We start from the raw sequence: 25,474 nt of genomic DNA on the forward strand, positions 1-25,474 counted from the left end.
TGCCTGATTTGCTGTACATACAGCCTTATGTTCTTTACTGCACCATGCAATTTTTCAAGTTACTTATGTAAACTCATACCTCTATTATGTACTTGTTCCCGCTAATTTGTATTACTGCTGGCTGCTGCACATTTGACTTCTTAATCTCCTTTTGCCTTACATTTATAAATTTATAGATTAGACACTAAATAATAAGGCAATATTTTGCAATTAATGCATTATGCTTTATGAATATTTATGCTTTATCATTTGATTGGTACTCATTATCACACAGCAATCTCTTGGAAATGTGCTTTTTGTTACTGATGGTTTGCTACTCATGAATTGCCAATTCATTTGACACATCCAGCCCCCCTTATACACCTGTGGTTTTTATATTTTGTTTTTATCTTCTTCATGTGATCATGTTTTATCTCTTGTTTGTTGTGTCATCATGTTTTTTTATTCAATAATAAAATATTACAATTGTATCTGCTTTCTTTGAATGCTTTCTTTCGCTATGTATATTGCTATTCATTGTTTGGTTTATTTCTATGTTCTATTTTTGGTATTTCTTTTCCATATAGGTTATTGTTTACTCTTAGTATGCACCTGTACACACCAGTTTTTCTGTTTGGAAGTGAGGGTCAGTCTTTTAATATTTATACATGGGCTCTCTGACCTTGCACTCCATCCATCAGGTCCTGGTGGTTTTAATTACAGCAGGATCCTACCTACCCACATAAACATAGGCTTCAGCCCAGGAGAGGAATCACATTAGGATAGGTTCTCAGCAAAAAAGATCACCTTGCCATGGATTCTGGGCATGCATGAATTGGCCAAATTATGTGCTAAGTATCTTCATATTTTTCTATTTCCTAGAGCAATAATGCAATTCAAATGTCATATCTACTATATAATTGTCTAAGGGTCACTTCCGTCTATCTGTCCTTCTGTCTGTCTGTCACAGATATTCATTGGTCGCAGCCTATGTCCGCCATGGAAATCCAAGTCGCTGATTGGTCGCGGCAAAACAGCCACGACCAATCAGCGACGGGCACAGTCTGGAAGAAAATGGCTGCTCCTTACTCCCCGCAGTCAGTGCCCAGTGCCCGGTGCCCGCATACTCCCCTCCAGTCACCGCTCACACAGGGTTAATGCCGGCAGTAATGGACCGCGTTATGCCGCGGGTAACGCACTCCGTTACCGCCGCTATTAACCCTGTGTGTCCCCAACTTTTTACTATTGATGCTGCCTATGCGGCATCAATAGTAAAAAAAATGTAATGTTAAAAATAATTTAAAAAAAAAAACCTGCTATACTCACCCTCCGTTGTTCGCCGAGCTGCTCGCGCCTGCCGCCATCTTCCGTTCCCAGTGATGCATTGCGAAATTACCCAGAAGACTTAGCGGTCTCGCGAGACCGCTAAGTCATCTGGGTAATTTCGCAATGCATCCTAGGAACGGAAGATGGCGGCAGCCGCGCGCTCATCGCCTGCGCTAGAGCCTCGCTGGATTCAATCCCGGCGGGTGAGTATATAACTATTTTTTATTTTAATTATTTTTTTAACAGGGATATGGTGCCCACACTGCTGTATACTACGTGGGCTGTGTTAGATACCGCGTGACTGCTATATACTACGTGACTGGGCAATATACTACGTAGCTGGGCAATATACTACGTGGCTGGGCAATATACTGTATGGCTGGGCAATATACTATGTGGCTGGGCAATATACTACGTGGCTGGGCAATATACTGCGTGGCTGGGCAATATACTACGTAGCTGGGCAATATACTATGTGGCTGGGCAATATACTACGTGACTGGGCAATATACTATGTGACTGGGCAATATACTACGTGACTGGGCAATATACTATGTGACTGGGCAATATACTACGTGACTGGGCAATATACTACGTGGCTGGGCAATATACTACTTGGCTGGGCAATATACTACGTGGGCTGTGCAATATACTACGTTGATATGCATATTCTAGAATACCCGATGCGTTAGAATCGGGCCACCATCTAGTATATTCATATTTACATGCTATAGCACTACAGAGTGCAACTTTATTTGTTAGTTTCCTATGATACCATGCCTAATGAAAAGACCTGAGTAGTCTCAAAACCTTGCTTTGTAACATAAATTATTTCAATTTTGTTAGCAATGAAAATGTATCATAACTATGAGATTATGATTTTGTTTACCTCAATGAGAACAATCAAAGATAAAACATACATGCAACGTTTTGGTCACATAGGACCTTTTTCAAGATAAGGTACGGTACATCTCTTATTATTTATCCTTATTTGGCTTGAAAAAGGTCCTATGTGGTCAAAACATTGCTTGCATCATTCATCTTTTGTATGCTGTAACCAATAGTGAGGTCCCTTAGAGGACAACGTCTGGTGTCTTAGATTTTTGAGTTTTTAATCACCCCATATTTGTGGTACACATTAAAATATAGGTTTTGGACGTTTCGTCCATATCTTTTTTTCTACAGTTATAGCTTCTTGCATACTGACTCCACTCTTCATTATTTTACTTAGTACCAGCATACCTTCCACTTGGTCCAGGTGTTTTAATTTAGAAGGAACCTACTTTGCTCTCAGCTTTCTGAGACCATGTGGAAGGTGCTCACCACGTGACTTCTGTCGCCCTCCATGTGCGTGGACACACTCAGGATTCCTCTTCGCATCCAGGCTTCTTTGAAAACTCTGTTGGAACCAGTTTTGACAGGATATACGTATTTCCCAGTATACCAGTATAATTGTTCTGATGAAGGTCCGGATGTGGACCGAAAACGTCCAACTTCTGTCTCTATGGATGCACATTGAATAAATAACTATCCACGCTAAAGTATTTTTGAGTGCCAAGCTTCTCTATTGTCTGGATTGCTTTGGGCTGGATGTCCTACTTGAGCACCTAACTCCCATGATAGTACGGGTGCCGTGTTGTACCAAATGTGCGCAAACCTCATCATCAACTACAAAAAAATGTCTGACTAATGTGCTTGCCAACAAGGGTTTTGCTACCAAGTATTAAGTCTTGTTTGCCAGAGGGATCAAATACTTATTTCTCACTGCAAAATGCAAATAAATTTATATAATTTATACAATGTGATTTTCTGGATTTTATTTTTGATATTCTATCTTTCAATGTTGAAATTAACCTACTCTTAAAATTATAGACTGTTCATGTCTTTGTCAGTGGGCAAACTACAAAATCAGCAAGGGATCAAATACTTATTTCCCCCACTGTACATGTAAGTGAACAGTGTTATATAGCGCTTACTGCATTTGTTGGGGGACACTCGCTTAGCAAAGGGATTAAAGCACACAGGCACGGTTTTCACATAAACAGTCTATTTCGGTTTATTCAGCCATCATAAACCGCATAAAGTAAAGTCCAGTACATTACATCCACGGAACATCATAAGCACCAACAGTCTGTTCCAATAGCAGATACTTTATAGCACACAGCTTTAATCACTTTTCAGACACTACACCCGCTAGTCCTCCTCTGACTATTTCCCGGGGAGTGCCCGTATGCCGTGTCAATTACTTACACTGCACAACATTAAATTGCAGTCAGTCTCTAAACACGTCAGACTTCACTTTGTCCAGTTACCGTGGGAGACCACACAGTTCGCAGAAACTGACCCTCGTCAGTGCACACAGTCACTCATACTCTTGGTTACCTTCCAGGAGCTCCTGCTCCACACACTGACTCCTCATCAGTCCTCACTCCCAGGGAAACTACCTTACTTGGATCACCGTCCCGGACCATGCCTTGCTCACCAGGCCATCCAATAGTTCCTGACCCACAGAAGGACAGTAGCGTCCCCAACACAGTAGCTGTCACAGGCTCTGCAGGACCATGGCCTCACACGTGCTTTTCAGGAATCCGATCCTACTCCCAGGATCTTCCAACACATGCCTCTCAGGTACGCAGCCTCTCCGTGTGTTATTCAGGAATCCGGTCCACACACAAGACATCCCAACACACAGGCCTTCAGGTCCATGGCATCTCTATGTGCTTTTCAGGAATCCAATCCTACTCCCAGGACATTGCAACACACAGGCCATCCAGGACCTTACACTCCGACCATGTGACCAGACCTCAGTCACATTATATCACGGTAGCCCCTCCCACATGTGGGAGGTGTTATGTGGTTAGCCAGACCTGCCCAGCTCTCCAACTAACCCTGTAAGCCTCCCTTTAAATCTACACAAACACTTGTGGGACTACAGGTCCCAGAACAACAACGTTACTGTCTTACAGCACAGAGGATCTCCTCTGCGACACATACTAGCCATTCACAATGACGCCGGTCACTGTCTCACTATCACAGTTACTCCTGCAACTGCCATGCACTCCCATGGCCTCAATATGCCTCAGTGCATATTCTGAGAACATACAGCACCCCCTAGCTGTAACAGGGGTCTCTTCATCACAACAGGGTGACCTCCATTTATTTGTAGACTATGTACTGTTCCTATCAGAATTGATATTGATATATTGCTGAGGAACTCCACAGATGTTAAAGGGGTTGTCCGGTCTCTAATGAAAAGTATGCAGTCACACTGTGAATCGTTCCAGGGCGGCATGCATTCTGTGCTGCAAGGATTCACCATTGTCTGCATCGGGAAAGGAGATCAGGAATGCGATATGCATGCTTCCGGTCAGAGCCTGTCTAGTGGTTGTGGCCTTGCTCAATACACTTACATGCTGTAACTGAAGGATTGAGAGGCTTACGGGGAATAAGCACCCTTAATGACCACAGTTAAAAGGCATATCGGCGGTCATTAAGGGGTTAAGGAAACAAGGAATAAAAAGTGTTATGCTCAATATTGCGTGTTACAATCTAACATAGTAACATAGTTAGTAAGGCTGAAAAAAGACATTTGTCCATCCAGTTCAGCCTATATTCCATCATAATAAATCCCCAGATCTACGTCCTTCTACAGAACCTAATAATTGTATGATACAATATTGTTCTGCTCCAGGAAGACATCCAGGCCTCTCTTGAACCCCTCGACTGAGTTCGCCATCACCACCTCCTCAGACAAGCAATTCCAGATTCTCACTGCCCTAACAGTAAAGAATCCTCTTCTATGTTGGTGGAAAAACCTTCTCTCCTCCAGACGCAAAGAATGCCCCCTTGTGCCCGTCACCTTCCTTGGTATAAACAGATCCTCAGCGAGATATTTGTATTGTCCCCTTATATACTTATACATGGTTATTAGATCGCCCCTCAGTCGTCTTTTTTCTAGACTAAATAATCCTAATTTCGCTAATCTATCTGGGTATTGTAGTTCTCCCATCCCCTTTATTAATTTTGTTGCCCTCCTTTGTACTCTCTCTAGTTCCATTATATCCTTCATGAGCACCGGTGCCCAAAACTGGACACAGTACTCCATGTGCGGTCTAACTAGGGATTTGTACAGATGCACTTGAACTGTCCAGCAAACTTTCGGTTGTTAAAACGAACTGGGTAACCCATTAGTTATATGCAGCTGGAGGCTTGGAGGCAGCGGAGGCCTGCGGCTTGCAAATGAGTGTGATGCAACCCATACCTATTTCACGAATGTGGTTTGTGGAACAACTGTGCCACGGACCGCGGAGAGCCAGGAGGAACGTGACTAAGCAAGCACTGAACTGTTCACTAGAGCCTCTAATGGTGAGGTTAGGCTTGGCTCCAGATGAACGCCAGGTGCCACTCCAGGACAGAACAACGGATGCGCAGCAGCTGCACCCAGTAAGACAGACTGGATGGTGCAGCAGGCAGAGTATGTATCAGTCTGCAGCAGGCAGGATGTGCACCAGAGTGCAGCAGGCAGGATCTGCACTAGAGTGCAGTGGGCAGGATCTGCACCAGAGTGCAGCGGGCAGGATCTGCACCAGAGTGCAGCAGGTAGGATCTGCACCAGAGTGCAGCGGGCAGGATCTGCACCAGAGTGCAGCAGGCAGGATCTGCACTAGAGTGCAGTGGGCAGGATCTGCACCAGAGTGCAGCGGGCAGGATCCGCACCAGAGTGCAGCAGGAACTGGTATGCATCCTTACCCAACTTAGACTGCAGAACAGGAAGGTTGCTCAGGTACCTCCCCAGTGAGAGGCAGCAATATATACATAATGCCCCAAGGCCATTGGCTAGGGAGGAAATAGCAAGTGCATGTGCTGGTTCTTTAAGAGGGCGGGAGCGCATGCGTGCACTAAGGGCATGGCTGGGAGCCCAGCTGGAAGCACTGCTAGATGCATGCAGAGCATGGGGAGGGAAGGAACCGACCAAAGCACGGGTGAGTGAAGTGACACACCGGAGACCCTGCCTGTTATAGCAGGGATCCTCCATGGTGCTAACAACCTGACAGCACAATGGGACTGTGACATCATTTTCCTATAAAAGGCCAGGGTGTTATGGAGCAGCAGTTCATCCATGGCTACCGCCCTTGGCTACTTTACATATACATCACATATGAGACACGATGACTGCTGCATACATCACATAGGAGACATCGTGAGCATTGTATACATTACATAGGATATACTGAGACTGCTGCTTACATCACATAGGTTACAGTGAGACTGCTGCATACACAACACATGGGAGACACCAAAACTACTGTATACATCACATAAAAGACATAATAATGACTGCTGTATACATCAAATAGGAGACAGCGATACTGCTGCATACATCATATAGGAGACATCGAGACTGCTGCATACATTACATAGGATTCACTGATACATAAATCTAATAGGGGACACTGACAGCTTCATACATCACCTACAAGACACCTACAATGCTGTATATACATCACATAGATGGCGCTGCAGTTCTGTATACATCACGGTCCTCGCGCCTTATCTGTCCTGTAGAATGTGAGCTCTTATGATTATTAGGTTCTTCTCTCTCTTGCTCCTGTAGAGTGTAAGCTCTTGGTCAGTGGGGTCCTCTCTTTACTTCCTCTCTCATAAATCTATTTTCTGAGCAATTACAAGCTGCAAATTAAATTTGGGGGGAAAATTCGGCAAATTCAAATTTCAAACTATCCAATCATCTCTACTTGTAACCAAACAGTAAACTGCCTTGAATTCCACTGTATTGAATTTGAACAGTTTGACAATATTTGCCTTGCAATTGTATTTTTAAAAGGAACTGTCCCAAAAAAATGGTATTTACAAAATACCTCTCACACGAATTCATGCCTCTTTTAATACATGACAATATTCTGCTGGCCACAGAAGCAGCTGATTGACATTGCCACTGCAAGCTGCAATTCATCTATGAAATACTAGTATCCCATGATAGAATTGTAAAGCTTTATTACGCGTTGCATTTAACTTTAGTTTCATGCATTAGATGTGAATCTGAAAAAGAAAAAAACTTTTTTTTAAATGTAGCTGTTTTATTTTTTATTTTCCTGTGGATGGCCACACACAAATCCTTTCTGCATTCTTTGTGTAGACATTGCAGCAGTGTGTGTGCTTTATGGTACTGTAGCAAGGCCAAGATGGTGAGGGTTAAATCTTAGCACTGCAGGTCTTGATTAGGAGCGCACCTGCAGTGTTTTGGTAAGAACCAAGAAATGGGTTCAGTTTGTGTGGCTGGCTGGGGAGTCAGTCAGCCTGCTGGATGTAACAGTGGTGAATGTGTAAGCTCATGAGTGACCAGCCAAGATGTCAGCTGTATCTGAGAGAGACACAATTTAGGGTATCTCTTTGAATGGCGTGACTAGGGAGCCAGATGAGGAGCTGAGCAGTCTTTGGTCCTAGAGAGAAAAGAAAAATTTAATGGTGGGCAGTCTACCAGAGAGTGGGAGCTGGGGAGATCCCATACTCAACCATGTGTGGGCAGACGTATACCTGCAAGCATTTTGGACATGTATCTGCCTGAGTATTGGATGCATACCTGCTGGAGCACTGAACCTACCGCATGTACTGTCCAATCCTACTGTGTTTACCTTTGCGCAAGAGCATGGCTGTTTTGTGTTAGAGTCCCTGCTGGGTTTATGGAGCTAATAAACCTTGCAATGTTGGACTAAAAACGTTGCCTGTGTGAATGCTCCCTAATGCCTATCTCAAGCACTACCTGAGCGAAACACTACAGTACCTATAGTTAATGGAAGTCAATGGTGACAGAAAAGTCAATTATTAAATCACAGAGTGTCAAAGTGTTATTACCTGTGTGTATAATGGCATAGAATTGCCAGATTGCCTTTTGTGGGCCTCCAGCAGTTCAGGCTCCATTCAGACGTCCAGGTTTCTCATACAATTTTCTCATAAAATTATTATTATTATTACTACTACATGTCCTACCCATATTTTTTCACATACACAAATCATACTCATTATAATTTATGGGATCATTAGTAAAGGAAAAAAGGGATATGTGCAAGTTTTGTCTGATTGAGTGTCTAAACTCACACATCTCTGAATGTCTCCAGATCGAAATCAGTAACATTATGAAATGGCACAAAAGATTAATATTTTGAACTGGAATTTATAAGATTTTCTTAGATGTAAAATGTAAATACCGACAAATATAAATATTTGCCCAAGGTATCCACAATAATCACAAAATCACCCAAAAAATTCACCTCATAAAATCTTAATATTTATTAGATAAGGCGTAAAAGGGGTCACACAAAAAGGACTGAAAAAGACCAACATAAACACTTTGTTTATTGAGTCCTGATGGTGTCACAAGGCCCTCCGCTATTTTGCTAACCTTCTGATCCACCATCATAAGGTACTTATTACATGTACTGTATGTGCCCATGATACTTTGATAGTAAAACCTATCCGGGTCTTTTTCACTTATTATTATGTAGTTGAACCATTACTAAGTTGTCACTTGTAATGTATATCCCTTTTAATACATATCTAATTAATACTATGATTTTATGAGATGGAATTTCTAAATTTTTATGAGTAACAAGTATCTTTTGGTGCAAAAAAGACAACGGATTTTCCACTGCGTATTTGCATGCCAAAAAACCACTGCATTTAACAGTCCCAGCAATCTGTATGAGATTAAATTAAATCTCATGCACATGCTGCAAAATATGTCCTTAGCCTAAACTGACAGGAGCTATGGGCAGGCTTGGACTGGCCCACAGGAGAGCAGGAGAATCCTCCAGTGGGCCCCTGTGCAAGTGTGGGCCTCCACCCTCTTATATGAGCAGGATAGTGGTGGGAGTTTCATCCATTACCAAGCAAAGGGTTTAATATACAACTTCCCCAATCCTTTTTTCGCAATAATATCTGCAGTGACTTCTGCAGGTATCACTGTGGGACATCCACTGCCAGAGGTCCACAGCAAATATGTTGCATGGGAAAGTAGCCTATTATATCCTGTCGTAAGCCACCACAAATACTGATCAATATGTAATGAAAATCATTAAGGTTAAATCAATATTTCACATTTGTTGCAGAAATTTCTACGCCTAAAATTTTTTATACATGTGATTAGGATTTCCTTGTGACAAGCTGACGGATTTCTGCAAACCTCATTCATGTGATAACAAGAGGATAAATGATCCAGCTTGAGGTGGAGGAGACTAAAACTTTGTGAAGCTTTATTGGACAACTTAAAAATGTATAATGTTCTTAAAAAAATATGCATAGCAAACACCTGGCACATCAGTAAGGACGATCAATGTGTTTCAACTAAAAAGCCTAATGATCGCGATGATCGTCTTCACTGGTGTGCCAGTTGTTTGCTATGCATATTTTTTGAAGAACATTATACATTTTTAAGTCATGAGTAAGGCTTTTTAGTTGAAACGCGTTGATCGTCCTCACTGGAGTGCCTGGTGTTTGCTATGCATATTTTTTTAAGAACATTATACATTTTTAAGTTGTCCAATAAAGCTTCACAAAGTTTTAGCCGCTTCCGCCTCGAGTGGATCATTTCTCCTCTTGTTCTCATTTGGCGTGGGTGCTCACCCCGATCTGTGCTGGGCGTTGGCATGTTTGGGGATCTCATCGCAGACCGGTAAGCTGACTATTTTTTAAATTATTCATTCATGTGATAGTCGCAATAATTTCTTCTAAACATCTACAATTTGCCGGTATTCCCTACTATTATTCATATCCAGAAATGTATTAATACAATATCCAGATAATAATATTTGCGAATAGAAATTCGGCTGTTATAAATGTAGCAGAATTAGTCATTTCTTCGATCCTCCCAAGACCTCCTACTCTCCTCCACACTTATTCGTTCCTCACACAAACACCTCTAAGATTTCTTCCGAATATCCCCATCCTCTGGAATTCCACGCCTCAACATGTCTGATTATCCACCACCCTCGGATCCTTCAGATGGCACCTGAAAACCCATCTGTTCAGGAAAGCTTACAGCCTGCAAAAACCATTCTGCCGCCTCACCACCACCCCCCGAGCTGCCACCTCACCAAGTCCTGAGCTGCGGCACCCCCGACCTTCTGTCTCTTCCCCATTATCCCGTAGAATGTACGTCCGCAAGGACAGGGTCCTCTCCCCTCTGTACCAGTCTGTCATTGAAAATTTGTTTACTGTAAATGATATCTATAACTCTGTAGGTAACCCCTTTCTCGTGTACAGCACCATGGAATTAATGGCGCTATATAAACAAATAATAATAATACTAATTAGGGTTGGCTTTCTGCACTGTTATGTTCCGGTAACAAGAGAACGTAGAGTTAGTAGAATAATAAAAGTCTTTTACATTACACACAATAAGCCACAATATAAGATGGAAGAAATAAATAAAACCATCCAGGACATCCAGTCTGGATTGTACTCTTCAGAGGTCTGTTATCTAGAGTCTTTACTGGAACGCCTGATGTTGTAGCCACAATTGTTTTATTACATAATGACTGTATTCCTCTTGAATAGACCTCACACCGTGTCTTTATCTCCAAGCAAGGTCAAGTTGCCCTATGTATCATGTAGTCCACTTCCAGTTCATGCTGGGATAAAGGAGAAGGTTGGAAACTTAAACTAATAATAAGTATGGTTTTGGGGCCTGCAGCTGGTAATCAGTCTGTAGACAGGCAGAGGATGCGCCCTGGGGGATTATTGAAAGAAAATAGGCCTGGGTTCCACCATTTGTTTTCAAACAGAGCAAATTGTCACAGCCTTATTTTCAACCATTTTACTATTCTAACAGAAGATTTATCTGTGGAGCTAAGTATAAATAATTTGTCAAATGTCCACCCAGTAACATTTCCGAGGAGGGACGGCATGCTTAGGAGACATCCTTGCTGATGGCTCGATCTATTTTAGAAGATGACCCATTTATAAGTATGAGCTTTATCACGTTCCATTTATATCAATCATGAAAAACATTTATATTGCTCCAACACATAGAGGAAGGCTTAAAATGGACATAATGACAAATACATAAACTAGTAAGGCCTCACTCAGACATCTATAATTTTTCTTGTACGTAAAACCACAGACCGTTTTTCATCAGTGGCTTTTATCTGACCTTCATCAGTATTTGGTCAGTGTGTCACTTTTTTTCCATCTATGTTTCAACAGTGATTTTCATGTATGAGAAAAAATGATCATTGAAAATCATCTCTAATCTTTGGCAATGTTCATAATGAACAGCAGACTGATGCCATATTTGTACTGTCCATGATTTTTATGGGCTCAGAGACTTGTTTGTGTAATTTTGATCTATGTCTTAGACCAAAAACAGAAATGTCTCTGTGATTTTTTGCAGACTACGTGATCAGCAAAAAATACACAGACGTGAGCAGCCCCATAGACTATAAATCAGTCTGAGCGCTATCATTGAAGAACGTAGCTAGAACATGTACGTTACTCATGGATGTCTGCATGAGACCTTAGCTTGCCCATGTATGAAAGTTATCCAAACAGAATTAAGTGAAGAATTAATCATGCTAAGGCTAGGATCACACAACTGTATTTTCTCTTACACGAGACAAATTGGGGTGATTATGCTAATCACACTCTGATCGGAGTTTTATCAGAGTGTCAGCATAGTGTGCTCAGATTTTCTCAGATGAAAAGATGATGTAATAAAGAATTCTCCATCTTCTTCTCCATCGGACGGCACTCAGATGTCACCCTAGTGCAGCTGCATATTTTCCACTGACTCATTAGTTTGCATGGCTGAGTGTTATCCCAATATTGGAACCAACTCAGGCATGCCACAATTTTTATCCTCAGACTGGTTTGGTCTGAGGAAAAAATCGAACATGTGTACAGCCCTATAGAACAACATTGGTTTGAGTGCGAGCTGATGTTTTATCGGTTCGCACTCGGACTGAAAATACGGTCATGTGAACGAGCCCTAAATCACAGGAGCCAGATAGCTAAGACTTCTTTCAGACTTCCATTGGTACGCGGCTGTTGCTAAGCGGCGGTGCGACGTACCGACGGACGTTGAAGTTTTTTAGCACATCGTGGGCAGCAGACGCAGTGTTTCAACGCGTCTGCTTCCCGTAGTAAAGTCCCAGGGAGGAGGGGAAGGAGTTATGGCCGGGCATGCGCAGTAAAAAAGGCAGGACACGACGTACGAAAAAACGTTCCCTTGAACGTTTTTTCGCTACGACGGTCCGCCAAATACCGACGCATCCAGTGCACGACGTATGGAACGTGTGTCCATACGTCGCGATGCATCGGTAATACAAGTCTATGTGAAAAAAAAAACGCATCCTGCGGGCAACTTTGCAGGATGCGTTTTTTTCACAGAACGACGCATTGCAACGTGTTCACAAAAACATAAGTGTGAAAGTAGCCTAATACATTTAACATTTGGCTCCTGAAGTCAAAGGACTGTTCACTCCTGTATTAGATCATTTGACACATGTAAAATGCCATATAAAAAGTGCCGCATGCTTTGCTGATTTGTCCAATAAAATGTGAGAAACTATTACGGAAGCTAGACACACTCAATTATAGTCAATGAGATCTGCCTGTCGCAGTCAGCCATCATTTCCACATTTCTATTCCTATAGTGGAACAATAAAAAACCCGGTTGTGAACATAGCTTCTCCTTTTTTGCTTTGACTTTTATAGAACTACTAAGCGATTAAAACTGGTTTCTAGTGTGACCTTAATGGCCACTGTTTTTATTTTTTCTATCTCCGCCTGTAGTAAAGAGGCTATAAGGACTTAAAAATTAAATTAACCCAAAAGTAATTGATTGGTAAACCAGGCCATATACATCAGATGGCAGTTGGCCAAACGATGCTTTGACCGATTGCTTGGCTGCCAATCATCTGAGCCATCTCTGCCATACATAGAGGGATTCACCTCAACCACTGCAGCCCTCATAAGGAGAGATGGAATCACCCAAAGAAATTTGCTGCTTCACTGTAACGTACCTCAAGTTATGTGCCGTCATTTATAACCATCAAGATTGTACCTCCGTATTGTACAGAAGATATCCTACCAAACTGTCTTTCTTGCTATCAGCTGTATATATGTTTCATGACAACTCATTTTCTTTTCCCTGCCTCTCTCATTGATCTAGACGTCATTGGGTCTGAGTCTGCCATGTTATTCGGCAGCATGTGGTCTGCAGTTGCGTTAACTAGAAAGGCTAACACATACAACCATTCCCGGTACACCTTGAGGCCAGTCTCACACGTCCAGATAATTCCGGTACCTAAAAAAATCGGTACCGGAGTTATCCGTGTCCGTGTGTCCATGAGCTCATGTAGGCCATCCGTGTGGCACACGTGCGGCATACGTGTGCCGCCTGTGTGCCGACTTGGTACCACACGGAGCCTGCAGGAGACAGCGCTAGAGATAAGCGCTGTCCCCTGCATCTGGTGCTGAAGCCGCCATTGATATCTTCGTTCGCTGGAAAGAAGATATGCAAATACCTTTTTTTTTTGTTGTTTTTTCGTGTTTTAAATAAAAATCCCTGTCCCCACCCCCTCCCACCCCCTGTGCGCCCGCCCGCTAGTAATAAAATACTCACCCAGCTCCCTCGCAGCATCCTGTCCTCGCTGCAGCTTCTCCTGTATGAGCGGTCACGTGGTGCCGCCCATTACAGTCATGAATATGCGGCTCCACCCCTACGCTGCTGGAGAGAAGATATGAATGGTGGCTTCAGCACCACGTGGGGGGACAGCGCTTACTGTAGCGCTGTCTCCTGCACGGCACATGGACTGCACACGGACAGCGTCTGTTTTGCACACGGACACACGGTCCGTGAAAACACGCTGACATGTGCAGAGGCACATTGATTTCAATGTGTCTACGTGAGTCAGTGTCTCCGGTACGTGAGGAAACTGTCACCTCACGTACCGGAGCCACTGACGTGTGAAACCGGCCTGATATGGTGTTTAGGGACACTGAAACAATCCTCCCTGAGAAGACACCAGAGGCAAAGATGTTGCAAAAACGACAAAGAAGTCACTTCAGGAAAACATCACCGGTGGTTTCCTAAAGTGTTTTCTGCTTCAAAAACTATTGTATACCGGAGTCTATAATACATTGTGTGCACAAACTCTAGAATTACCCGCACTACTTTTCCCCTGATGCATTATATAAATTAATATAAAGGTTAGAAAAAAATAAATAGATCCTAGAGTGTATCTTTAACAAATAGCCTAGCAATCTAATTTTAAAATAACATAAAGTTAAAAAAATGTTATATAAAAAGGATTCAGGCCCCATGAACTTTTCTATATTTTTTCATATTACACCCACAAAGTTAAATACATTTTATTGGGGTTTATGTGCTATACCAACACTAAGTAGCCTGTATTTGTGAAGTGTGAAGGAAATGATACATAGTTTTCTAAATATTTAAAAAATAAAAATCTGAAAATTATGATGTGCATTTGTATTCAGCCCCCCTGAGTCAATACATTGTAGGACCACCTTTCACTGCAATTATTGCTGCAAGTCTTTCGGGGTCTGTCTCTACCAGTTTTGCACATCCAGAGGTGACATTTTTGCCAATTATTCTTTGCACATTCGCTCTAGCTCAGTGAGATTGGATGGAGGCGTCTGTGAACAACAATTTCCAAGTCTTGCCACAGATTCTCATTGGTATTTAGGTCTTGACTGTGATTGGGGCATTTAAACACATGAATATGCTTTGACTTAACCTATTCCTGTCACTCTCAGACACGGGTAAGTCCGGTGGACTACACAGTTTAGGGCAGAATCAGACTGCCATATTGCTCAAGCGAGAATCGCATCGTAAACCTCGTACTGGCTGTCGGCCAAGACAGCATGATGGATTACTATGCAGCTGTCAAGTTCAGGTCAGGAGAGGTGCCAGGCCAGTCCGTGCAGTGCGATGCGATTCTCACATGAGAAATATGGCAGTCTGTCTCTGCCCTTACGAATATGATGGGATGGAAAATGGAGAGGAAGGCCCTAACAGTAGGGAGCGACGGATGGGATTGTCACCTAATGCTCAGGTCCTGAGCCTGCACCATACACCCACCGTGTCCACGATGTATATTTATGTTATGTGGTTGTGAGACGGTTCGTGCACTGAGCTGAACTCAATGCTGCTTTAAGAGAAGCAGGAAGAGGAAGCAGAAGCTAGGTGAAAGAAGGCATGCAAATTGCATATGATTGGCCATGTGACAACCACCTGACGAGTGACACAGAGTAGATTCCTGACAGTGAGTACTGTACATTACACACTGTTAGGATTTCCAGTGTTAGGCCGTGGTCACATTGGCGTATAGAATCCGATGCAATAGGCTAATGACACTAGGCTCCAACTCTGCTACAAGCGTGAGCCGAGTGACATTTTACTGTGCTCTGATTCTCTCACATGAGAGAATTGCAGCACAACTGCAGAGAGGGCAGAAAAAGTAATTTCTCCATCTCCTCCATTTATGTTAATCGCACTACACTCGGGTGACATCCGAGTACAGTACGATGTTTCACACGCACCCATAGACTTGCATGAGCGAGTGCAATCCGATTCTCGAGTGCAAACGCAACTTGCTGCGATTGTCTGGTCATGAGAAAATAATCACAGATCTGAGATGCCCCATAGAATTACACTGTTCCGAGTGCTATGTGATGTTTTATCGCATAGTACTTACGGTAGCCATGTCGCACGCTTTTGTCACTCCAATCTCAGACTCCATGTATAATTTGAAACTTGTCCCTACTTGTAGTTAGTTGGTTCATTGATATTTGACCCTACTTTCCAGACTCATCAACAGGACGTGCTACCCACTAATGGATCAGAGTACATATGATTGGGAACAGTAAATAATACCGGGTAATATAATAGTGATAAATATATACAGCCTATGAAGAACAGTATATTACACACTAAACTATATTTCTCAAATAGTGGATCATAAATGACCTGTTCTCCTATTGTCCTCAAAAACGGCTTGTAGAAAATAAAGTGCAAAGTGCCTGATATAGCATGTATATCAATAGACTAATAAATGGCATGAGATTGCACCGTGCTCAATCAAATAGGGCCTTAAACACCCTCTATAACTTGCCATGCAAAAAAACACAGCTATCCAGCGCACAAAGCAACATTAGTAAACTGACATGTGGAGTATAAGCGTTAGTAAACTTACATGGTTAGCTATCCCGATAAAAAATGTTCCACAACGACCCCGACAGCGCCGTTTCGCCTGACTGGCTTCCTCAGATAGGGGGCATATGTGTCTCTAGCTAGCTTATCTATCCTTATATACTATGCAATGCAACTGTGACCGGCATCAGTGTAATTAGGTATATCATGGCGCATGCGTCGATCCTAGGACTCCCAGGTGGAAACTGAGACTTCCGGTCTACCGCGCTTGTGAAATGAGCGAAGATCGCTTCACTTAACTCTGTGCGCAGAGCCGGAAATCCAGGGATGTCACTGACCAGCGCATGCGCAATCCCATCACCGAGGCCAGAACTGAGTGTGGTAATGTTTATAGCCGGGATGCGCGTGCGTGAACAAGGGCCCGGCAACGCCGACAAACAGAAAGGAGAGGCGCAAAAGTGCGCATAGGTGTAGTAATACGTGCAGTAATACTCAGGCCGGGCTGTGCATGTGTCGTTTCACACATGCACAGCCCGGCCTGAGTTTTACCGCACGTATTACTACACTTATGTGCACTTATGCGCCTCTCCTTTCTGTTTATGATCCACTATTTGAGAAACATAGTTTAGTGTGTAATATACTGTTCTTCATAGGCTGTATATATTTATCACTATTATATTACCGGTATTATTTATTGTTCCCAATCATATGTACTGTGAGCTTCACCCTGTGTTTTTTGTATCTTTGTGTATTTTCATGCTATTTACGGATTAAAATTGGTTTTAAATGAAGAAAATTTAAACTTAGTCTATGCCTCTTTTTCCCCAATGATATTTTGGGGAACATTGGTTTATTAGCATGATTTTGAGGTGTGCTAAATATTTTGGGACTTTTGACAAATCCACTAATGGATCAGGTTTGATTGCACATAACTCCACCCCACATGTGCCAGTTATTATCCTTCCATGCTATATATCAGAACATTTATACTAGAAAAAAATATAATGGATTTTTCATGCTTTTGGTCACATTGGAATTTTTCAGTGCCTGTTGTAAAAAGCAGTTGGCTGATGTGATGCCAACCATCATCATGATCATTTTATCTTTAGTCGAATTCCATGACAACAGATTGCTTTCATAGAATAGTTACACATTGCATCTTTACGTCACAGCCCAAGGGAACACTTACTGTTGTAATAACAATCTTATGAGGCCTATACTGTAGACATATTAACTCTTGGATTTCAAGCACTTGGCAATTTTACAATTTTTGCCGAAGATAAATATTTTGAAGGTTTTTTTAGTGTTTTCACAAATAAAATGAAAGAGCTATTTCATCTCAAATTATACACTTTGGGCCTGATTCATTTGTTTGTTTGTTTTATATAGTGTTTGATTTGTTTTACACCTGTTTTTCTTATGTGGCTTATTCTTTTAATCTGCCCTTTTTATACAGTCTTTTATGACTTTTCGCTTTTTTATGCTTTTCCTTGTGAGCAGGGTTTTTGTTTTTCAGATGGTTGCAGCTGATTCAGTATTTGCGACTGTTTAAAAACGAATGTACTCCAGATGTTCCCCACCAGAAGGATTTTATGTAAGCCTGGTATTCTCCAGCACCCCCACTCCACCTATACCAATTTTGTGATGTTTTAATGGAACACGTCACTTTTTTAGACTAAAAAGTTGCAAAAAATGTTAAAGACAAAAAGTAAAGAGAATTTTTGAGTTTGCGCAAAATTCATCAGTAATGTGCATCATTTTGAATAATGTAGCACAAATAAGTCAACGCATACCACAATACAAAGAAAGATAAGTGACTTGAAAAAATCTCAAAAGATGAATTGATCCCAAAGTATACCTAAGGCCTCTTTCACACATTCATTTCTCCAGTACATGTGGTGACAGTTTTCATACGTACCGGAGACACTAACACACATAGACCCATTCAAATGAATGGGTCTGTGCACATCTGGGGGCTAAATAGTTTTCAACCTGGACAGTGCCTAGATGCGACCGTTCATGCTGAGAACAACTGGTGAATGAGCTGCTGAGAGTGCAGCATCATTGACCAGTGGTGACATCATCGAGGCCGGGCTGAACTGTGGTGACCTCAGGACCATGGGAAAATGCCTGTGATGATGTCACCGCTGGTCAATGATGCTGCGCTCTCAGCAGCTCATTCACCAGTGGTTCTCAGCCTGGCAGTCGCATCTTGGCACCATCCAGGTTCAATACCATTTAGCCCCCAGACATAGACTATGGCATGGGACAGAACAACGGACAGGTATGGTATATTGTTGTTTTTTTATTTTACTTTTATTACAGGAGATCAAGGGCTTTGGTGGAATTAGGCGAGGTCGTAAGTATGGTTTAATTAAGATTATTAAAGTCTGTGTAATTTTTTTCAATTAAAGGACTTTATTCTGGCTGTGTCTTTATTTACCTTATAACTATAGGATTAGTAATGGGGAGGTGTCTCATAGACGCCTCTCCACTACTAAGCCGTAGGCTTGATGTAACCTGACAATACTAAGGTGACATCAACCCCACAAATATGAACCCCACCCTTGCCACCACTACAGGGCAAGTGTTAAGAGCCGAGCAAAGTGCCAGAATTGGCGCATCTAATAGACGCGCCTTTTCTGGCAGCTGTGGGATGCTTTTTTTTTGGCTGGAGGACCTATATCAATGGCCCCTTACCAGCCTGAGAATACCTGCCCCCAGCTGTGAGCTTTAGCAGGGCTGGTTGTCAAAAACAGCGTGGGGACTCCTTTATTCCTGATAGCCAACCTTGCTGAAGCTGACAGTAGAGGGTTTCAGCCCCCAGTTGTGAGTTTTGCCTGGTTGGTTAAAGAAAATAGGGGGAACCCACACCGGGTTTTTCATTCATTTATTTTGTTATATCGCTGGCGGCAGCTGAGGAATACCCCGATCATCCACTCCTGCTGTTACTGTTATTAGCGGCAGCACGTGTCGGATGATGGGAGTAATAGTCCCAAAAGCCCCCATCTGCTGTCATCATTCTGACTTGAATATAACTCTCATCATTGTCCTCTGCTCACGCCAATTGCAGGCAGAGCAGGGGAGAATGATGAAAGACATCTTCAGCACCTGCCGCCGGGAAACAGCGCTTACTGTAGCGCTTCTTCCCCGCTGGCCATCCATGTAGTACTGATGCGGCACATGGGCGGCACACAGTTGCCACACGTGTGCCACAAGTATTACACACAGGGATATCTCCAGTACTGGTTTTTTCACTACCAGAAATATCAGGACGTATGAAAAAGGCCTAAAGGCTTCTATTTTGTCTAGTGGTATGTATTGCCATTTTTTGTGCTTAATTATTCAAAATAGTGCACATGGTTCATGAATTTTGCAGAAGGTCAAAACTGGTCTTTATAGTGGTCCTTAACTTTTTTGTTAAAAAATTGCGCATAGAATAACTTCAAAGGAGAATAGAGAATATTTGTGATTTTCAAAAAATCTCAAATGATGAATCAGGCGAAAACATCTACAAACCCTAAACACCTCCCACAATGGTGAACTGAAAAAAAAATACAATAGACGAACACATAGAACAGACTTAACCCCTTAAAGACCAGTGGTATTTCTGTTTTTGCCTTTCCATTTTTTGCTCCCCTTTTTCCCAGAGCCATAACTTTGTTATTTTTCTGTCAATATGGCCATGTGGGACCTTGTTTTTTGCTGGACAAGTTGTACTTATGAAAGGCACCATTGATTTTCCCATATCATGCACTGGAAAACAGGAAATAAATTGAAAATGCGGTGAAATTGCAAAAAAAAAGTGCAATTCCACAATTGGTTTTTGGAGTTTTATTTTTACCATATTCACTAAATGCTACAACTGAGATGTCATTATGATTCTCCAGGTCATAACAAGTTCGCAGATACCAAACATGCATAGGTTCTTTTTTTTTATAAGTGGTGAAAAAAAAATGCAAAGTTTCTTAAAAAAAAAAAAAAAGCCATAGCGTCTCCATTTTCTGGGATCTAGGGCTGGGTGAGGGCTTATTTATTGCATGCCGAGCTGACATATTTATTGATACCATTTTGTATGTAGATATTATTTTGGTGTAGATACGTTCTTTTGATCACCTGTTATTGCATTTTATTGCAATATTGCCGCGACCCAAAAAAACCTAATTCTGGTGTTTTGATTTTTATTCTTGTTAAGCCGTTTACCTATAGGATTAATTCTTTTAATATATTGATAGAATGGGCAATTCTAAACGCAGCGTAACCAAATATGTGTATTTAAAAAAAATTAATTGTTTTATTTTGAATGGGGGGTGATTTTAACTTTTTTGACATCTATATATATATAATTGTCTAAGGGGTACTTCCGTCTGTTTGTCTGTCTGATTGCCTGTAATGGAAATCCCGGGTCGCTGATTGGTCGCGGCCGGCTGGCCACGACCAATCAGCGACAGGCACAGTCCGGCTGTGAATTGGCCCCTCCCTACTCCCCTCCAGTCAGTGCCCACATAGCGTTTTTAGTAAAAACATATAATGTTAAAAATAATAATAATAAAAAAACTTTATATTCTCACCTTCTGCCGTGAGGCAATATACTACATTGCTGTGCTATATACTACGTGGGCTTTGTTATATACTGTGTGGGCTGTGCTATATACTACGTGGCTGTGCTTTATACTACGTGGGCTGTTATATACTATATGGGCTGTGCTATATACTACGTGGCTGTGCAATATACTACGTGGGCTGTGCTATATACGTGACTGTGCTATATACTGCATGGGCTGTGTTATATACTACGTGTCTGTGCTATATACTATGTGGCTGTGCTATATACTACATGGCTGTGTTATATACTACAGAACTGTGCTATATACTACATGGCTGTGCTATATACTACGTGGCTGTGCTATATACTACGTGGGCTGTGTTATATGCTACGTGCACTGTGTTATATACTACGGAACTGTGCTATATACTACGTGGCTGTGCTACATACTAGGAGGGCTGTGTTATATGCTACGTGCGCTGTGAGACTCTTTCACCCGAGGCCCTCAAAAACCTGCAGCTGGCCCTGGCTTCACTAATTGTTCTCAGCCGGCTGGGTGCGACAGACGCAGTCTGGACATGAATTGAAGCGGAATTTGAACCACGCTTCACTAATTGGTCATGCCCGGCCGGCCGAATCCTGTGTATTCATTGCATTATTCTGAAATCTTCATAAATAAACTACATACATATTCTAGAATACCCAATGCGTTAGAATATATATGTAAAAACATTCTTTTTACTTGTTTCAATAGTCTCCATGGGAGACTAGAAGCTGCGATCATCCGATCGCCTGTGCTACACACAGAAATGTTCACTTGCTATGAGCGCCGTCCTCTGGGCGGCACTCATAGCAATTTGACAATGACAACCACAAGCGTCTCCTGCAGACCCCGGGTTGTCATACCAACCCATCAGCGACCCACGGTCATGTGACACGGGCACCGATGAGTGGGATTAGCGACGCATTTAATATGTTAACAGCCCGGGGTGGATTCCACACGCGGCTCTTAGGGGCACATGCCAGAAAAAGTGCGGGGGGAAGCGTCCAATGTCGGATATATCCGTCATTGGATGTTAAAGGGTTAAAGAGAACCTGTCAGCAGGATTTAGCACTATAAAGTGAAGGCATAGCCATAATGGCACCGTTATGCTGATTAAATTGATATCTACGGTGAAGGAATTTGATCACTGGTTATTGTTTAATTAGCCTCTAAAGTTTTCTTCTAATGACGTCTTCTGTGCATGAGGACAGGTGTAGGATCATTTCTACTTTATTTTTTCTACTTTTCTTTTTCTACTCCTCCACCACCCTCCTGTGATTCTTTTACATGTCACTGATTATTTAGTGACCTGCCTCCCTTTCAAAATTCTGTGTCACCGTCATCATTGAAGGGGGCAGTGCTTGCGCAGCGTGATTCTGTGGACGGTCTTCAACAAAATGGCGCCGGAAGCGGCACATGTGCAAATCGAGAACTAGGCTCAATGGCGTCTTCATGGCATCACATGTGTTGCTTCAGGCACCAGCATAACGGCAAGATTATGGCCATGCCTTTAATCTATAGTGCTAAATCCTGATGACAGGTACGTTTTAAAAACAAAGTGCAAATGGAAAGATAAATAAGGTACAAAGATAAAAAGATGCAAAATACAAAGAACCCAATTCATTATTGCATTTGCTCCTAGTTTATTATCTTATTTTGGTTTTTTTTGCCTATTTTTTTTTTTATTTGTGCTATATTCATCTTTTAATTTGAACACTTTTCTTATATGTATTCATCTGATTCCAAATATTTTTGCCGTATTTATCAGGCACAAACACATTCACAAAATTTATTAGAAATTTACTTTAATCCTTGCCCCTGGAGTGATTTTATGTATACCAGAAAATTAATTCTTGATGCACCATTTTGTAAAATTTGCTAAAAGGGTGCAAAAAAGCTTAAGGCTTCCTTCACACTTACGTCGGTACCGGGCCGTCGCAAAGCGTCGGCCTGACGTACCGACGTACATTGTGCAAATTCCGAACAACGTGGGCAGCGGATGCAGTTTCTCAACGCATCCGCTGCCCATTCTAAGTTACGGGGAGGAATGGGCGGAGTACTGGCTGTGCATGTGCGGTAGGAAATGGCGGACACGACATACGAAAAAAACGTTACATTGAATGTTTTTTCATGCCGACGGTCCGCCAAAACACGATGGCAATACAAGTCTATGGGGAAAAAAAACGAATCCTGCGGGCACATTTGCAGGATCCGTTTTTTCCCCCAAACGACGCATTGCGACGGATTCCAAACGAAGCAAGTGTGAAAGTAGCCTAAAAGACAGGAATAAAGACCGTTTTCTCATTTGTGCAAAATTCACGAACTATGTACGCCACTGCAAAATTTTGTTGCAAAAGAAAACAAAACATGGTGGTGACGTACCACAAGACAAAGAAGAAAACTGACTTAAAAAAAAAAACGCAAATGTTGAATCGGGGCCAAAAAAGTCGCCAAAACAAACAAACAAGTGCAATATTGAATTGGGCCCAAAGTCTTAGAAAATCTCTTACCCGTGATCACTACTTTATCTAACAACTCCCCCTTTCTAAGAGTCTCCCAGAAGATTTACATACAAATTTGGGATGACAATAGCTGCTTGCTCGTATCAGAAGCTTTGCTTCTATAAGCTCAATACTTTGTATAGGATTTATGGCCCTTTAAGGCTCTTCTATCCACTGTTCAGGGCTGAAGCGTTAGCACTGAGGAGTAATGAGCGTGCCGGCCTGGGAAGATGAGGCAGGCAGAGAAGAATCCTGTCTCAGCACCGCACAGAAATGATGCTTTGTAATGCAACTTCCTTTACTGCAGATCCTGCCCGAGACGCACACGATGGATTAGTCTGCGGCCAAGTTGTTTACATAAAGCTTCTTCTCCTAAATCCTTTCATTTTTCAGACATCCCATATGTAGTGCAGCATATTACTCACCGAGCGTGGCTGGGGACAAGTGTGCTCCAATTCTTCCATGGTTCCTAGGGGAAGCTCACCACAAAGGGATTTTGGGATACCTGTTTCTGACTCAGCATCAAGGCTGAGAACTGGCATGGCCAGAAGATGCTCTCCGCAGCTCCCTCCACAATGAGCAACTTCTCTGGGGGATTCAGTGTAGTGGATATTTTTCCCCGAGCTTCTTGTCTTATTCCCGGGAGGAAGAGAAGACTGTTGTTTAATTCTTCTAAGTAGAGGCGGTGATGCACAGGCCCTGGGCTTATCACTATAACAACCAGGCGGGAGGAAAGCACAGGCACAGAATGCACTGGCCTCATTTGCATCTTGCGCTTTGGTTGGATCGTGTCATCCCAGTACAGTTTGAAATGAATCCGTATTCCTAAAGCATCCCGAGAAAGAGGGGAAGACTGGGACCTCGCCCGTGTTAGGGTCTCTCCGCAGGCATCCCACAAATGTCACGTATTAATAATAAGCAGCACAATGAAAGAAATGTTAAGTCAATCATGTTAAATCTTCATACATTGCAGTTTTTGGTGCAGTTTTTCATGTTTTCTTTTCCCTGAAGCTGAGATTATATCATTTCTTTTCTAATTGAATCTTAAAAAAAAAAAAGTTTGATCATTTAAAAATACAGAGGAAAAAAAATGCATTTTCAAATGCTTATAGTTCTTTTTTTCCCCTCCTCCAATTGCTTCCATTACATCCCTATTCGTCTAAATGAGGGGGGAAAAGGAACAAAATAAAAAAGAACAGAAGGGGCACACCTTAATTTATTGATTATTGCATTAATTCATTGCTTGTTCTTGCTTCTTTTTCTGTCTATAGCCTAATTAGGCTAATTAGTCACACTATTTTAAAATATAATAACACCATTCATTTACTTATGGAAGAGGCATTGAAAAAAATGTATTTTCTGGCTAAGAATTATATTATATTTATATTATATTATTATACTATATATTATACTGTATATATAATATATATATATATATATGCACAAGAATCAACATTAACATTGCAACACCAATAAGGAAAAGTAACTGAATTATGGAAATTACAGGATAGATAGAAACGTTAATGATATGCAACTGATGAAAAAAAATGGAAACAATATTTTCAAAACATCTCAATCTATTAAGTATTTCACCACACGCAGAAATACATGCACTTACACACCTTGGCTGCTATCAATGATATTATTAATGGTTGTCTGGGGAATACTCTGCTGAATGCACTTGGGCAAATCATCAAGATCTGCTGCTGGCATCTCCCTTTACAATTGTTGACCAATGATATTCCAGATGTGTGTGATTGGAAACAAGTCCAGACATGCTGCAATCCATGGTAATAATAATAATAATCTTTATTTTTATATAGCGCTAACATATTCCGCAGCGCTTTACAGGTTGCACACATTATCATCACTGTCCCCGATGGGGCTCA

At 41.9% G+C, this 25,474-nt stretch overlaps 1 protein-coding gene across 2 annotated transcripts in view; it reads right to left on the minus strand.

Moving 5' to 3' along the window:
* PCYT1B (phosphate cytidylyltransferase 1B, choline) overlaps positions 1 to 24,404 on the minus strand; it is a 73,168-nt gene extending 48,764 nt beyond the window's left edge. The window contains exon 1 of one of the 2 annotated variants that reach the window (XM_069761537.1): positions 24,011 to 24,404. In XM_069761537.1, coding sequence (XP_069617638.1) covers positions 24,011 to 24,127 — 117 coding nt within the window. In that variant the 5' untranslated portion in view covers positions 24,128 to 24,404. The remainder of the gene's footprint in view (positions 1 to 24,010) is intronic. The other variant, XM_069761536.1, reaches the window with a different exon arrangement.
* Positions 24,405 to 25,474: the final 1,070 nt, after the last annotated feature.

The sequence above is a fragment of the Ranitomeya imitator genome, chromosome 3 (genome assembly GCF_032444005.1).
Source record: "Ranitomeya imitator isolate aRanImi1 chromosome 3, aRanImi1.pri, whole genome shotgun sequence".
In the NCBI taxonomy this organism is placed as follows: Eukaryota; Metazoa; Chordata; class Amphibia; order Anura; family Dendrobatidae; genus Ranitomeya; species Ranitomeya imitator.